Source organism: Saimiri boliviensis, chromosome 13, assembly GCF_048565385.1.
Source record: "Saimiri boliviensis isolate mSaiBol1 chromosome 13, mSaiBol1.pri, whole genome shotgun sequence".
Taxonomy (NCBI): domain Eukaryota; kingdom Metazoa; phylum Chordata; class Mammalia; order Primates; family Cebidae; genus Saimiri; species Saimiri boliviensis.
Genome location: NC_133461.1, coordinates 3,124,608 through 3,141,390, shown reverse-complemented (window position 1 = coordinate 3,141,390; position 16,783 = coordinate 3,124,608). Strand labels below are relative to the sequence as shown.

General features: G+C 42.6%; 1 protein-coding gene across 5 annotated transcripts in view; it reads left to right on the top strand.

The window, feature by feature from the left end:
• Positions 1–16,783, top strand: part of ZNF236 (zinc finger protein 236) — a 160,523-nt gene that overhangs the window by 112,857 nt on the left and 30,883 nt on the right. For all 5 annotated transcript variants that reach the window (XM_074383234.1, XM_074383235.1, XM_074383233.1 and 2 more), the window contains 6 exons: positions 2,850–2,953; positions 5,155–5,520; positions 6,325–6,470; positions 6,565–6,805; positions 7,214–7,393; positions 16,105–16,292. In XM_074383234.1, the coding sequence (XP_074239335.1) occupies positions 2,850–2,953; positions 5,155–5,520; positions 6,325–6,470; positions 6,565–6,805; positions 7,214–7,393; positions 16,105–16,292 (1,225 nt within the window). The remainder of the gene's footprint in view (positions 1–2,849; positions 2,954–5,154; positions 5,521–6,324; positions 6,471–6,564; positions 6,806–7,213; positions 7,394–16,104; positions 16,293–16,783) is intronic.

Here is a 16,783-nt window from a genome sequence, read left to right as displayed (position 1 = left end):
CAAGGCCGTTAGTTCCTGAACCTGGTGTCACCTGAGTGATGGCTGCTTACTTACTTGAGTGTATGGTTTTAAGCTTGAGTTAGTTATCTATAGTAAGTCCTTCCAAATATTAATTAGAAAGTCTGTTTTCTCTGTGAATTGCTTGTACTTATTTCTGTGTGGTTATAGTAGTAAACAATGAAAACAAATCTATCCATTGAAGAAGGCAGGGCTTTAAGCTTTGTGGGGAGGCAGAAGAGCAGCAGGCGCCCTCCTGCCTGAGGCCTGCCAGTCAGTGTGAGGAGCGGGACACATGCAGGTGACAGGAGGAAGACTAATTAGCGATTGGCCAAACCGCAGTGGTTGATACATGACATTGAGTTTAGAAGAACTGTGAAGAATCTGGAAACCAAGAACCATGATAAAGAGCAGAAGGGGCTCTCAGAATGCCCTTCCTTTCTGGAGAAAGGAAGACCAAAGTATCAACATTCTCCTAAAGAATCAGAAGAGTTTCTATATATGATAAGGGGGATGCTTATGTTTTGCTCTAGGAGATAGAACAAGTGAGTGGAAGTTATTCTGCAACTTAGTAAAACAAACTGTGAAGATTTTAATATTGTGGGATGTTTCAGAAAACCAAAGAGGGTGTGTGTTCCTTGTACTCTTGATTCTACGGAGGGCAGTGGCAGGTAGTACAGGGAAAGGGTAGCTGGTTTCGAGGAGCTGCTGAGTTGGCGGTGCCACCCTAGTGAGCACACACCTTGACTTCTGGCCTTCATATGTCAACCACAGCAGGAAGGGGAGGCATGTTCAGCCAGAGAGTGACAATGAGGGAGTTGGCTGGAGAAGAGAGAGCCCAGGTCCCACTGGATGGTGTGGCCACAGGACCCTTGAGCGGCCAGCTCTCTTTGAGCCATGCAGTGCAGTTCAGGGGAAGGATCTAAGTCGATGGTGTGATCTGAAGTTGGGGAATAAGACGTGGAAAGTTAAACTAAGGAGAGGAGTATCTAAGGGGTTGTGATGGAAGACTCTGTATGTTTTTAAGAAGGAGTCCAGTCTGGCCAGCAGTTGTGTGTGGCCTGGAGAAACTCATGAATTAGCTGATAGAGGGAGATAGTTTTGCCAGTAGGGGCTAGTGATGGAATCATAGATGAGAAAGTCAGGCCTGGCAAGGGTGTCACGTGGAGGCATTGAGACAGTACTTTGTCTCTGCCTGTGGGTGGGGCATGCCAGCCAAGTAGCAGAGACAGGATGCCACCAAGGCAACGCGAAGTGCCGAATGTGTCTCCATCAGCTGTACCTGAAGACCAGGAGAGCAGGGCATCCTTATAGCTGCGTTTTCTTCTTCTTGTTCTATCCTTTATTTTTAAAAAGTTCAAGGTTCAGCCTCCCAGTGAGTAAATGTGATGATAAAACAAACAAAACCTGGTACCGAAGGGTGTCCTGCTCCCCAGAGATAAGCACTCTTAACAGTTCTTTTATTTTTTTCAGAATGTCTGGACATATATCAGCATTAAGTTCTGCAATTCTGGTTTTTACATTTTTACATGTCAATGGGTCATAGATGTTTTTCTTTGTCAGAATCAGTAAAGCTGTTTCATTCTTTTTTTTTTTTTTTTTTTTTTTTTTTTTTTTTTGAGACGGAGTTTCACTCTTGTTACCCAGGCTGGAGTGCAATGGCGTGATCTCGGCTCACCGCAACCTCCGCCTCCTGGGTTCAAGCAATTCTCCTGCCTCAGCCTCCTGAGTAGCTGGGATTACAGGCACGTGCCACCACGCCCAGCTAATTTTTTGTATTTTTAGTAGAGACGGGGTTTCACCATGTTGAACAGGATGGTCTCGATCTCTTGACCTCGTGATCCACCCGCCTCGGCCTCCCAAAGTGCTGGGATTACAGGTTTGAGCCACCGCGCCCGGCTTGTTTCATTCTTTTTAATGGCAACACAGTGTTCCGTCACATGGACATACCCAATTAATTTTACCAGACCCTCCCGCCGAGCACTGAAGTTCCATGTTTGATGACTGGCTGGGCGCAGCAGTGACTGTCTTCTGTGAGCCTGTGTGCCTCTGACAGCTCAGTGAGGGGAGAGGCTGGCAAAGGCCACCAGAGGGCCCTGTGCCTCTGTCTTTCAGGACTCCAAGTGCCTCTTTTACAGCTCTGGCTAACAGGATGGGGGAAATGATATCTCATTTTCATTTGCTCTTTTTTGATTCTAAGTGTGATTGAACAGCTTTGCGTATGCTTTTTGGCTGTTAGTATTTCTTCTGTAAACTCTCTGCTCACTGCACACTTGTCTACTCTGATATTGTTTGGGTTTTCTTGCTGATTTGCCAGAGTTCTTGGTTTTTTTAAGGAAATTGTCTTTTTTTTTTTTTTTTTTTGAGACAGAGTCTTGCTTTGCCCAGGCTGGAATACAGTGGCGCGATCACGGCTCAGTGCAACCTCTGCCTCCTGGGTGATTTCCGTCTTAGCCTCCTGAGTAGCTGGGATTACAGGCACCTGCCACTATGCCCAGCTAATTTTTGTATTTTGAGTAGAGATGGGATTTTACCATCTTGGCCAGGCTGGTCTCGAACTCCTGGCCTCAGGTGAGCTGCCCACCTCAGTCTTCCAACATGCTGGCATTACAGGCGTGAGCCACCGCACCTGGCCATAAGGAAATTATCTCTATTATTATTTGTCTTGCAAATATTTTTATTGTTATTTTGATTTGTTTATGGTTTTTTTGTGTGTGTGGAGTGCAGCTTAAGGTTTTTCTTGGCCAAACTTAATCAGAAGGTAGTAACACCTAATTTTAATTTATATAGTTATAAATTTCAAATCATGAAGTCATTTGTCAATGCATCTATAATGAATGCTTTTTGGATAGGCATGTTCGAATCCATACTGGAGAAAAGCCATACAAATGTGATGAATGTGGAAAGAGTTTTACTGTGAAATCCACTCTCGACTGCCATGTAAAGACTCACACAGGTAAGAAACGCATTCCTGCATCATTGGTAGATGTCTTAGGGTACCATTTCATATGTTTTGTTCCTATATATTTGGCATACATAAGTACTTTTTAAATTATAGAAAACTTAAAAATGAAGAACCATTAAGAAAGTAATATGAAATATTTTTTTATTCCTGACACAGGGAAAACTGTCAAAATGACACTAAGAAAAAAAAAAAAGGATTGGTTTCAGAAGTTGAATTTTTCTTAAGAATTGTCATGTAGTCTTACTCATGCTTAAATATCTTTGTTTAAAAAATTACCTTTTATCCTTGAGACTGGCCTGACCAACATGGAGAAAACTTGTCTCTAGTAAAAATATAAAATTAGCTGGGCGTGGTGATGCATGCCTCTAATCCCAGCTACTGTACTTGGGAGGCTGAGGCAGGAGAAGCACTTGAACTCAGGAGGCGGAGGTTGCAGTGAACTGAGGTCTCGCCATTGCATGCCAGCCTGGGCAACAAGAAGGAAACTCTTTCTCAAAATAAATATGTAAATAAAGATGACCTCTTAGTCTCATTTAGGCCAATGAGATTCAGTTTGTTGAGGTTTCGTAAAAACTGGCACTCAGCAAATCTGATGACAGTTATCATTTCATAATCATTTCTGTGTGGGGAGAAAATCTTATGAAGGGAGAAAGGAATGGCCGACTTTCCGGGCCTCTTTCTGCCTTTCCTCTCACGTGAGGTGAACACTCCTGCGCCTGCGCTTCTGGAGTTCTGCGTAGTCCATCCTAGCGGCTGCGAGGCGGGCTCCGCCTCCCTGTTTGGGAGTCCTGCAGTCCTCCTGGGAGCTCTGTGGTCCTAGACATGGTTCTCCGTGTAGCCACAGGTTTCTCCTGCAGAAGACGGGCTGACAGTTGTACCTCCTTCTTTGGGAGTTCAGACATTTAGATGACTTAAGAAAAGTGTTTGGCCTATGGTGAACTCTCAGTGAGTGGAGAGCTGTTGTTAGAATGATTCATAAAATTCTGATGATCAAACTCATTTATATTTATATTCTGAATGTTGGTTATAAGCAGAATGCGCCAGACAAGAACAAATGGCCTTTCACACGTTTACCTGAAGCCCTGTGATTCTTTTCAGATGGGTTCCTATTTGGAACTAGACAAATAGATGAACTTGTTTATCTGGCTGTCCTGTGTGCGGTTTTTCTGCTGTTAGGCTCCCTGTATTTGGCTCTTGTGTAACGCAGTGAACTTTTTGCGCATATGGAGGGCCCAGCCTCACTTACCTTCATGCCCCCAGGCCTAGGGTATGGCCTGGCATGTAGCAGGTGCCCAGCGACGACCACGATGACTTGGTGCACGCTGCTTCATCATTTCCGTGGTTTTGGAGTTGAGCGTAGGCTACGGGGATACAGAATAGAAATGGAAGTCTCCGGATAAATACCTTTGGTGCCTCTTTCTCCATTCTGAAGTAGAGGTGTGACTTCTGAGGAAGCCGGGGAGGCGTTGGGAGAGCAGGTTGCCCTAGTCCCTTTGTGGTCCCCAGTGTGCACCGGCCTGGGGAGAATTAGCATTTGTTCCTGGACCAGTAGACCGGAAAAGCAAGCCAGGAAGTTTTTTACTCCCTGAGGCTCTTACAGGGTGCAGCCTATGCTCATGGTGCTCAGCACCTTCATGGCCTTTGATATACCCAGTAATCGTGAAAGGAGCCAGCGCCTAAGGAACTACGTACATGATACAGGCACACAGCTCTTTGAGCCTAGAATAGAATTTTCCTTTGCACATTCTCCCAGTGTGATGCCGACCTGGGCTGGCATTTTGGTTGCCCCTGTTTGGCAGAAGAGAAGATAGAGACATGCTGAGATGTTAACGTACCATTTGTAAAATTAAAGAAAAGTGACTAATTCAGAGGTGGGCTGTTAAGTCATACCACCCATTTGTTTCTGATAAATATAAATCAAATACTTCAATCAAAGTTCAGAAAAATGCGGTGGTTTAGAAACACTATAAACCTCAAAGGATTGTGAAAATACCAAATTCAAATTGTAAACAATATATTGTTAAATTTCTGCAACAATTGCCTGTGACATCTTATTGGTGAAAGGGATTTTCTTTAAAGCACTTCCTTCCACCGATTCAACATATCTACATTCATGTTGACAACTGAGTGGCATGGGTGTGCGTGTCATGGCTGCCACCGCCTCTGCTGATCCTCAGCTGGGCTTTTCGCAGGTCAGAAGCTCTTCAGCTGTCACGTCTGCAGCAACTCCTTCTCCACAAAGGGAAGCCTGAAGGTCCACATGCGTCTGCACACGGGAGCCAAGCCCTTCAAATGCCCGCACTGCGAGCTGCGTTTCCGTACCTCGGGTAGAAGGAAGACGCACATGCAGTTTCATTACAAACCCGACCCGAAGAAGGCCAGGAAGCCTGTGACTCGCAGTTCGTCAGAAGGACTGCAGCCTGTCGGCCTCCTCAACTCCTCCCCCGCCGACCCCAGCGTGTTCATCATGAACAACCCTGTTCTCACAGGACAGTTCGATCAGAATCTGCTGCAACCAGGGCTGGTGGGCCAAGCGATTCTTCCCGCCTCCGTGTCAGGTAAACGCTGCCCAGGGGAGTGGGAGCCGCACAGGGACCGAGTGGTTCTGCGTGGCTTCTGTGTGGTCCCGGAGCGGGGGAAACGCGGTTTCCCGCAGCACCGTGTTTTCCTTCTTTGAGCCGTTCCCTTGTCCGGCGCTGGGAAAAGGTGGAAGCTCGCCTTGCAGACGGCGCCCCTTTCCATTTCCCACTCTGCCTTCTGTGACGGCTGCTTTTTCACGCTAAGCACTTCCTTCAGCTGTTGTTTTTAATGGGTTCGAACTTGTTTTTACACAGTTGGCACTCTCATAAATGTAGTAGTGAGAAGTGTAATTTATCATTGTTTTTGATACAGTTACCCAGTTGTTCTTGGGTCACATAGTGCCTGAAAAGTGTTACATTTTAGCTAGCAGTGTTGATTTGCGTATCTGCTGCAGGTAAATGCGGCAGTTGTACATGGCAGTCAGATGTCCTCTGTGCCCTTCTTTGTCTTTCTGTGCCTTTGGCACGATGGCAGTCTGACTGCCACTCAGTGGTAGCGGTTGTTTTGAACCTTGGGCTAATCAGTGGAATCTTTTTGAGCTACTTTTCTGATATGTTTAAAGTGAGTAATATGAGTATCTATTTTACAGAGTTATTTTGGGATGATTAGACAGTCAGTGTATGTGTATGGTATAAGGTAGGTATGGGTATTTCACAACAAGATTGTATTGTCGTAACGTGTACCACTTACGTATTTAAACATCCCTATGTACAAAATGAATTGCTTTAGTTTTAAGAAGCATTCATAATTTTCAGTCTTTTCCTTTCTCTTTCTCTGGCCAGCTGGGGGTGACCTGACAGTGTCTCTGACAGATGGGAGCCTGGCTACCCTAGAAGGCATCCAGTTACAGTTGGCTGCTAACTTGGTTGGACCAAATGTACAGATTTCTGGAATTGATGCCACCAGCATTAATAACATTACATTGCAGGTATGGCACCTTCCATGGTCTTCTGTGCTATGAAACTGTTGGCATCACACAGAAGCTTGAAGTTTACATTACAAGTACCTCTGCTGCTTTTCAGATTGATCCGAGCATTCTGCAGCAGACATTACAGCAGGGCAACCTGCTGGCTCAGCAGCTCACGGGGGAGCCCGGTCTGACCCCACAGAACAGCTCTCTCCAGACGTCGGACAGCACAGTCCCCGCCAGTGTTGTCATCCAGCCCATCTCAGGCCTGTCCTTACAGCCCACGGTGACCTCTGCGAATCTGACCATAGGCCCACTGTCTGAGCAGGATTCTGTGCTGACCACTAACAGCAGTGGTAAGAACCCCTCCATTTTGCTTATTTTGACAGCTGGAGTTTCAGCTTCTTGCTTGTGATCACTTATTTGATTTTAGGATATTATGATGTTATTTTCTTCTGTTTGTAGAAGAGAATAAGTCAAATGTCCTAAGAATAAGATAAGCTTTTCTTATAATTAATGATATGTATTTAATATCTACTGTTAGATTATTACTACCTTCATCTATTACTCTTGTCATCCTGCCTTCATTTCATCGCAAGGCTTTCTTTTTAGATGAAGGAATTGGAGATGACTCATGCTTTGTTTTAAATTTTTCTCTTACTGAAATATTTAATAACAGTTTAGTTAAAATGTTTTAAATATAAAAACAGGGGAAGATGGCTTTTTTAAAGCTCAACTTTGTTTTGCTTTGTAATGACAATCAGGGACCCAAGACCTCACTCAAGTGATGACTTCGCAAGGTCTGGTATCCCCCTCCAGTGGTCCCCACGAGATCACCCTGACCATTAACAACTCCAGCCTGAGCCAGGTCCTGGCACAGGCCGCTGGGCCCACGGCCACGTCTTCCTCGGGGTCTCCACAGGAAATTACCCTGACTATCTCCGGTTAGTAAGTTATTATTTTAAACATCCTTTCACCCTGCAATTTAAGTACTGTATATCTTACTGTCTCTTTTCCTACAATACTCTTGCTGTGCAGAAAGCCCATGCTCAATACATATTTGTAATGTATAAGGGAAGTTGAAGTTTAATGAAAATAATGTGTTCCAATTCAGATCTGGTACCAGAAATGAAAAATTATACTTTCTCAAGTCACTTCCAGTTTGGGTACAGTCAGTTATTTAATTCATTCATTCACTCATTTTTAGAGAATAAGTTATTGTTGTGTAGCAGAGAGCAGAAAATGTAGCTTTGTGATTCTTCCTCATGCTCCGTGAAACTGGTATCAACTGTTTACATTAGGGCGTTATCAATCCCCATGGCACTCTCTTTACCGGATGTCTTCAGAATTCTACTGGGATTATGTAAAAAAATTAAAACATGGGAGAACATTGAAAAGTCAATAAACAGGTAGGAAATACCCTTGGCAGCAAAGCTGGCTTAAAATTGGCGATCTGATTCTCTCCATGGCTGACTCATTCCCCGCCTCAGGGCTGTGCTGCTCCTATTCTGACGCTTCTCCCTTGTGCCTTCCGTGATCCTTACGAATCATGAATTCCCACATGTGCTTAGATCTCAGTGAGCACTGAACGCACTTTCCTGGTGTGCTTCGCTCATGTGACTCCTAACCATGAACTCTTCATGTTAACTAAGAATCATTTTTTAATTCAGCAATAACTTTTATAGCCCTTACTAAGTGCCAGATACTATTCTAGTAACTTCCTTGGGTATTAACTCATTCAATATTAATTCGTTTAAAACTCATAACCACCTGATGATGATGTTAACAAAAATATTTTGCTAGGAATCAAACCACCCTCAGTGGAGCTGTCAGGTGACTGAGGGAAGCAGCCCCACTTCCCAGGAACACATCTCCGGAGAGGGACAGAGTTCTAGATAGACTCAACCATGAGGCCCATCTGGGACAGTATTTCTGCTGCTTCAGAGATACTTCTGCAAAACTTAATTTCAGAATTGAAAGAAAAGGTATTCATAAGAAAATCAAAACTGAGTACACTTAATCTAAGAAGCATTATGCTAGGTCCATCAAAACCACATAGTATGTGGTTCTTGCTCGGTTAAGAAAAGGTATTCTTTGGTTTGTGGGTTGTGCTTCTGTTTTCCCTCTGTTTTATTATTGGCCATTTGGCTACTTTATTGCTTATTAGTATATTTGAAAGTGTAGATGAATATAACTAATTTTTTAAGAATTTGGCTTCAGCTGTTCTAGGAGAAAACTTTAAATCAGTTAATGAAATAAGTTTCATTGCAACTTTGGGGCTTAAGATTTTTTTTTCCTCACTTCTCATTATGATGGATAATGAGAACTGGCTATACAATTCCTTATCCCATTCTGAAAGGGCTGTAAAAAGCATTTAATTTATGGTAACTTGTTAAAAGCATCTAGATATTCTATAGAAATTTTCAAAGATTTTCTAGTATGTTCTTTCTTCCATTAACACATAGAATTATAAATGCATGCAGGTACTAGAGAATACAAATATTACTTCAGCTAAGTTTTGCAGACTTTAAGCAGTTCACGAATCCTAGCATTTGGGAAAAGGTTAAACGTTGAGTAAAAGGCAAGGACAGTCCTTTGCCTCTGGAATTAACTCTGTCCAGATACAATGAAAGTCCCTTTACCTGATGTTTTCAGCCCAGTTATTAATGAAAGAGTGTACAAATTAGGGAGCCAAGCAAGTGACATCTTCACACCTTGGACATTCATCTGCGGATCTTTTGGACGTGTGTCTGCTGAGGTGATAATACATTTTCTGCTTTTTGAAATTTTTGCCTGTCCTCATCATGTTCATCATGCAGTTTCATTTCCTGTTTCTGTTTCTTAGCGAGGCATGAGAATGCAAGTCGCTCTCAAGCAGTCATAGTGCAGCATCCTTTTGTCTTTGAATCTTTTTTCTCTGGTTTTGTGTAGTTGTCTTGCCCACACCTAATTTGACAGCAGAATGTTTAAAATATCTTGTCCTTACCAAGTCTTTCCAAGGAATTCAGTTTGGTTTCCCTTGGAATTCTAACAGGCTTTTTATTCTCATATTCATTTCTAGTTGCCATACTATTTGATTGCATTGTGTCGTTATACTAGCTAATGAAGCTTCCATAAGCAGGGTTTGAATCAAGCAAATGTGTTTTAGTAGGAATGTGTTACAGGCATCTTAGTGTGTACTTGAGAGCATTCAGAATACACAGGGTAGGAACACACCACATGGGAAACCACAGCATCGTCGGCTCAGCAAGCCTGCTGAGTGGAGGCAGGGAGGGGAGGTTCTGTTACCGCTTGATGGTGTCCCTCAGATCCTTTGTAACATGCCTTTGCTATACCTGGCAGTGCACTATATTTGGAAATATTTTCAATTCATTGACAGTTTTATTCAACAAAGTGTGTGATTTTTAGGGCCTAAATACTGAGTTAAAGTAGAAATCATAATAAGTATTTTTAAAATACTTCACAGCTTAAAAAGTGTGAACAAATGCTGTCATTTAGGGAAACGCATTTTGTGGTCTCATTTTCATTTTTCCATAAATTTTACTGAAATGAAAAAGCTTTGACTTGCCAATACACGTCTTAGAATGTTGTTTTCAGATATCACAATATTAATTTCCATTTAGGTCAATATTTTATTCAACCTAATTCTAATGGAAATAGTGAACTATTAATAAAAGGGGGCATAAGATTGTCAGCACCTGAAATCAATAATCAATCTACAGGTGCCACCTTGACAATAAGCAATGACCAGCTTCTCTCACAGAGTACAATATTGAACTCTTCAGATACGCGGCACATGCGTTCACCAAGAAAGACGTTATGAGAGGTCATAGCTAAAGAGCTCTGCACACAGTAAGTGAGGAGTTAGACTGTCCTTAGCATGACACACATGTCAGCATCGTGCTTTGTCACATGCAGTATCATTCTGTGAGGGTTAGTGGCTTATGCCTAATTCTAGGATACAAAATTCTCTCTAATGTTACCAACCAGTCGATAATGTTACTTTTTAAGTCATGAAAGTAAATAATTCTATTCAGCTGTACACAAAGCATCCTGTATTTATGCAACTTAGCATTTTAATAACTCCACGTACAAAGCTGTCCCTTTCTGACCTAGCGTTGGAAGTCTCTTATTTAGCTCATTACTTCTGTCCTGCAGTGAGAATTTTCTGACACCAGCTGAAAATAGAATAGAAAAATTGAAAGGAGGCAGCTTTCTAAGATTTTAAAGCATAGAATTTTATGAAAAATAAACATATCAGTATTGGCAAAAACTGCAGTTACTTTTGCAGCAACCTAATAAATGAGCTCACATAAGAGAAATCACAGTTTCATAAATAACCATTAACAGTTTAGCTAACATGCCTGTCTTGCTGTCTTCACCTTGTAGAGATTGCATTCACTTCTTAGCCTTGTCTCCAACTATGGGTATCAGTGTGTGAAATAAAAAACCAATCTTCAGATATGTTTGTACCCAAAAGCTAGACCTTTTTTCATGTTTATTTCTTAATTGAAATGACCTCTTGTCCAGTAGTTCATTTGTTCCATAAGAGATCGTAGTGTCTGCTGTGTGGTAAGAATTGTGCAAAATCTGGGAATATGACTGGGCAGGTCAAAGCTGGTCCCATGTTCTGGATCTTAGAAACAAATGGGGTGTGGACATGTTTTGAAGAATCCACAAGTGACTGTGAAATTGCAACTGTAACCACATATAAAGGAGTGATGATGGCACTGAGGGCACACGTCGCAGGGTGGCCCTGTGGCTGCTTTGAACAAGTCCTAGCTGAGCTGAGAGGGGATCAGGAGTCAGGTGGCTTTTCTCCCCATGCCAGCCGCTTGGCCCTGTGTGGCCCATGGTGGCCTTCAGCTGAAGCAAGGAGGTGTGGCTATTTTAATGGGTGGAAGATCCGAAATGTATGATGTATTGTTGAAGTTATACAGCGAATGTTTTTCTCCAAATATTTTCTAAAAGCCCTAGTTTTTTTTTTAAAGGATCAGGCAGCGTGTTCTTCTCATCTCTAGAATTCTAATCTTAGGCTGTTAATTCATCGTCTTTCCCTCACTGCACGACTCGTGTTGCGACATGAAGACATGCTACTTGTGTTTGGGCCGAAGTGGGCTGTGGTCACTTGTGGCACAGGGCTCTTGTGAGATGTCCGGGATTCTCGCCCTGCTAGCCCGCCTCACTGCACAGAAAACTGGCCGTCAGCTGTGCAGTCTCATGTCTTCCTGGAAGCTCTGCTTAACGTCCTTAGTGAGCCCCTGGCAAACTGAGGGCGAGACGAGTGGAGCTGTAGAGGTTTCAGTTTGAGTGGAGTGGTGTTCTGTGCCTCTTGATGGTCCTGGATGTTTGCAGGTGCGGCGGACTGCTTAATGGAGCGTTGGGGGTGTTGGGAGCCAAGGGAGAGGTTCGATGGAAGGAAGACACATGCACTTGCGCGCTCCAGAGCTCTGCCGGGGCTGCTCGCGCTCCTTTCGACTCCTGTGATCTGGCTAGGTTGCTAGTAAGTGCTGAACCTATAAATTCACCTCCATGTTGATATTGTCACACTAGCGTCTCACACTCAGGTAAGGGTCCTCACAGGGCAGGCAAGCGGTCCTCAGTCAGTGGGTGCAAGGCTCCCACATGTTAGGCGGCCAACATTTCTGTACAAACAGCAACATACTCAATTTGCTGATTTACAATTTTTTTGTATTCTTTTAGACCTTTTTTTAAAGAGCCAGCTGAGGCTGGGCATGGTGGCTCACGCTTGTAATCCCAGAACTTTGGGAGGCCGAGGTGGGTGGATCACCTAAGATCAGGAGTTTGAGACTAGCCTGGCCAACATGGTGAAACCCCATCTCCACTTAAAATATATAAAATTAGCTGGGCGTGGTGGCAGGTGCCTGTAATCCCAGCTACTCGGGAGGCTGAGGCAGGAGAATTGCCTGAACCTGGGAGGTGGAGGTTGCAGTGAGCTGAGATCACGCCACTGCACTCCAGCCTGGGTGACAAGAGTAAAACTCCACCTCAAAAAAAAGAGCCAGCTGAGAAAATCAATCTCTGTCTCTCTGTGTCTGTCTGTCTGTCTGTCTGTCTGTCTGTCTGTCTGTCTCTCTCTCTGTGTCTCTCAGGCTACTTTAGCTTGTAATCCCAGCTAAAAAAAAAAAAGTGTTTCAAGGGATTGCATTATAAAATAAGAGATGAACTCATAATTAAAGAATATTTGTGTATTACTGTAATACTGAGTATTCTTAAATACAGGGTTAGTTTTATCTGATCAAGGAAGTTATGTTATGATACCTTTGGCATCTTTGACTAGTCCTGGGTATCGGAAACAGTTCTTCATATATTGACCCACTCAGTCCTTGCTATTAAGCAGATGTTTCTCGAATGGCTTGCACATCCCATTTGTCCTAGTTAGAATTGTGTAACAGATCTCAACTCTATAGTAGTAGCTAGGAGACTGCCTCTTAGTGAGCAGTATTTATCTAGAGCCAAAGTCAGTTCCAGATCTAGCTTGAGGCCACCTACCACTAATAATTGAAATTAAAATGACATAATTTTGAAATTAAACAAAGCTCTTCTAAGGTAAACACTCAAATAAAAACCTCTAGTGTCTATACAAAACTTATGTTGAGCATAATGAATATATATGTAGCTATGATTATTTTTTGATTCTGTATGCAAGCAAGGTTGGTTAAGACTCATCAGCTTCTAAGTTAACTCTGGCTGTTTCATCTTAATTGAAGGTATTTAAAGAAGTGTATTATTACCTCTTCGAGATTTGTGAATAAATCAAAAGGGAAACAATTAATCAGAACTTCACATGCAAGATAAAAGTCCCTGCTTTATGTTCAGATTTGGGATGCAGGAGTTGAGGACTTCTTTCAAAGTTGGATCCTGAAGCATCCGTTTCCCAATCTGACACAAAGAGTTTTCCTTAAAAAGTGATCCCACAGAATGTAAGTCCCATCTCAGAAGCAGATCATAGTATTGATAGAGGCTTGAGAAGTTTAGCACAACTTTTTAAGGAATTCAGCTCAAATGAGTATTACCTTTTTGTTCCTACCTTCATCCACTTTTAAATTTAAGATAATTTTGATGAATAAATTGAGTTCTGCTTTCAATGAAAGTAAAGACCAGTATTTGCTTTCTACTTATTTGTAAGGTTATTTTAGCCTTAGTTTCTTCTAGATTTGAACATAATCACTTATTTTATTTTTAAATAGTTAAACAATTTTAACATTTCCCATTTGCTGGCGTATATTAAAATTGAATAGGACATTCTCCATACTCACAAGTTGTTCCTTTGAGTGACCTGGGTGCTTGGGAATGAGTGACTAGACAGATGCTTCTCTCCTGTTCTGCACCCTAAGCTCCTCTCTTCCCATATGTCAGTTAATCTCAAGAAAAAAACCGGTATCATACCTTTCAACTATTTTTGGAACCTTATAAAATTATGTTTTCTTGCAAGCTATGACGCGTCGTCACAAGAGATATAAGACAATGTTGGGCTTGATGATTGTAGAGTTTATTAATCGTTTTAACTTTATTTTTGAGTCAGAATCACAAATTAAAGTCAGACTTACATTGCTGTATGCATTCTGGAGGAACAGTGGTTTCAGAAAAATAAGTGAGGAATAAAAAGTAAACAATCTTCACTTCAACATGGGATCTTCATTTTCATGCTAAGAGTATTTAATTTGAATTTAAAATTGTGGCTTTTAACAGATAGTTCAGAGCTATTTGTAGCTTGTAATTTCACTGCATGCTTAAGAAAATTTCAATTTTTTTTCTGCTCTAGTCACATGTTCTTTTCAATCATATTGAGGACAGTTCTACTGGAACTGGTATTATCCACTTTGTGGAAAATCTGTTGAGTTGGGACATGATTAAAGATTCACTGTTTGAGTTGGAATATGAACTTTGGCACTGTCTGAAGTTATCATTTTCATTGAACTTCGTGTCAGGTTTCACTTTAATCAAACACAAGGCTGCTTCTGTGTTTTTTTACGTTTTTCATGCCGCATAGTTCTGGAATCTCCTGATACCTTAATAATCACTAGAAAGTCTGAATTAGTTGACTGGTGGCATAAGGAGAAGATCTTTGGTTCCTTTGTTTCAGCAGTTGGAGCAAGGTTTGAACTTTTGCTGTACGTTGGCTTCGTCTTGGCTGTCAGAGTGATCCCGGGCGAGGTTCAGAGGCGTGTGCCTCTCTTCCCTGACTCCCTCTGTGTAAGCTCATCGGCAGCTGCCATCTGCCCCCGGCCTCAGTCTCTCCCCGGTTTTGACCACTCACATTAGAGTCGTACCCGCAGGCTAGTGTGCGATAAGGGTGTGTGGAGGGAATTTTAGGAGGACAGCTACTGCTAGATCAGCTGCTGTCCCGGTCACTGGAACGCTTAGCGCATACAGACATCCTCCACAAGGCCACACTCCTCAGGCTCCCACCAGCACGCTGTGCGCACGCTGGAGCAGGTGGGAGGGTCTGACCTAGCTATCTGTGGAGCCCTGGCGGCTGCTTCAGCGCTCGAGCCTCCCAGCCTGCTAATGGTTCTACTGCTTTTGAAGGTTCCAGGTCTGTGCAGCACAGTGTGGGAGTCCAGGAGTGTGGATCAGTGGAGGCATTGTATTTGGAGAACCCCAATTACAAGTAAGTAACCTAGTTTTCCTGCTGGCCCCGACTCTTAGGAGAGCTCTGGACCCAGGTTATAGCAAAGTACGCACAGGAGCTTGCCTGTTTTGTTTTGGTACCCGACTAGGAAATAGCTTTTGAACATATCCTTTGGTCGTGATCTTGGTATCCTTAGCACCTGGCACGGTGGCTGGCACAGGTGGATGAGGAATACGTGTTTGAGATGAATGGATGGCTCAATTGTGAGATACAGTGAGCATGTGTGTGACTGTGCGTTTATACTTTGAACGTTGTGTTCACTGGTGCCCACTACACGACTTTGATAATCCCATATGGAGCCCATCTCATCTGCCAGCAAGGTGCATGAGTGTCTGTTCTATAAAAGAAAAGACCTTCTCCAGACACCTTCCTTTCTCTTAGTATTGGCTACAAGGGGGCCATATTTCAGTTTTCTTGTCTTTTCCAAAGAAAATTAAGATGTCATGCAGAATAAATGCATATTTAAAGGATTTCATGAGGTTTATTTTGACCGCCTGTCATTCAGAGTAAGAGTCAGTAAGGGTGATGAAAGTGAGAAAATGAGCAGAGATGGTCAAATGTATCCCCTAAGCTTTGGAACTAGTCATCCCTCAGTGATCATGCTTGCTTCCTTTCTTCAACCGGTCTCTGTAGTTGTGGATGGATGGAGACAATGCCCTGGAAATTCTTGCCTGAGTTTTCATTCTATAGCAATAGCTGTGACTGGGACTGCGGAGTCACGTGTTCACTCTTCTTCTACTGGTTTTTCTCTGTGTATGTTATACTTAAGCAGCACAGTATATTCACGTGTAAAGATGTTTAGAAACTAAGAAAAGCCTTATCATAAAATTAGAATTGAAGATCCTGTGACTTCTTTCTTTTATGAACCTTGGAGACCTTGGGCAGCCTGAATGCTGCTTTCCGCAGGTCAGCCCCTGTGGGAGTGTCGGCCTCCCTGTCCCCTTACACGTGGATTTGTCTGGCTTTCCCATTGATCTGCTTACTTTGCCTCTTTCATAGAACTTAACACTACAAGCGGAAGCCTTCCTTCAACAACACCGATGTCTCCATCGGCCATCTCGACTCAGAACCTGGTCATGTCCTCGTCAGGCGTGGGAGGTGACGCAAGCGTCACGCTGACACTGGCCGATACTCAGGGCATGCTGTCTGGAGGCCTGGACACTGTCACACTCAACATTACCTCTCAGGCAAGTGCTCCGCAGGGAGGGAAACAAAGGTCCTTTCAAAAGGGGATCTTCAAAAACGTTAGTCATTTATTTACTCTTTCCTAAATATAGATTCTGAGCATTTTTTTTGGAACTTGAAGTGGCTTTTTTTTTCTGATTAAAAAAGTAATATGTTAAATGTAAAAAGGGAATAAAAGAAAATTCAGATGATATAGAATAATATAAAAAATAAGGTAAAACATAAAACCCAAAGCTTTAATCCCACTACCCAAATGGAAGCACAGTTAACATTTTAGTGTATATATTCTTCTAAACCTTTATATGAATGTATAAGGTACATATTTATAAATTTCTGCAGAAATAAGTTCATGTACACACCGTGTAGATGAACTTCATGAGGAACATTATGTTGTATTCATGTTTTCAGTAAGTAGTATGGAAATTTTCATGCCCTTAGTCACTGAGATTCTTGGATGATTTCCTGCCAGTAGAAGTTGTGTGTCAAAGTGGTG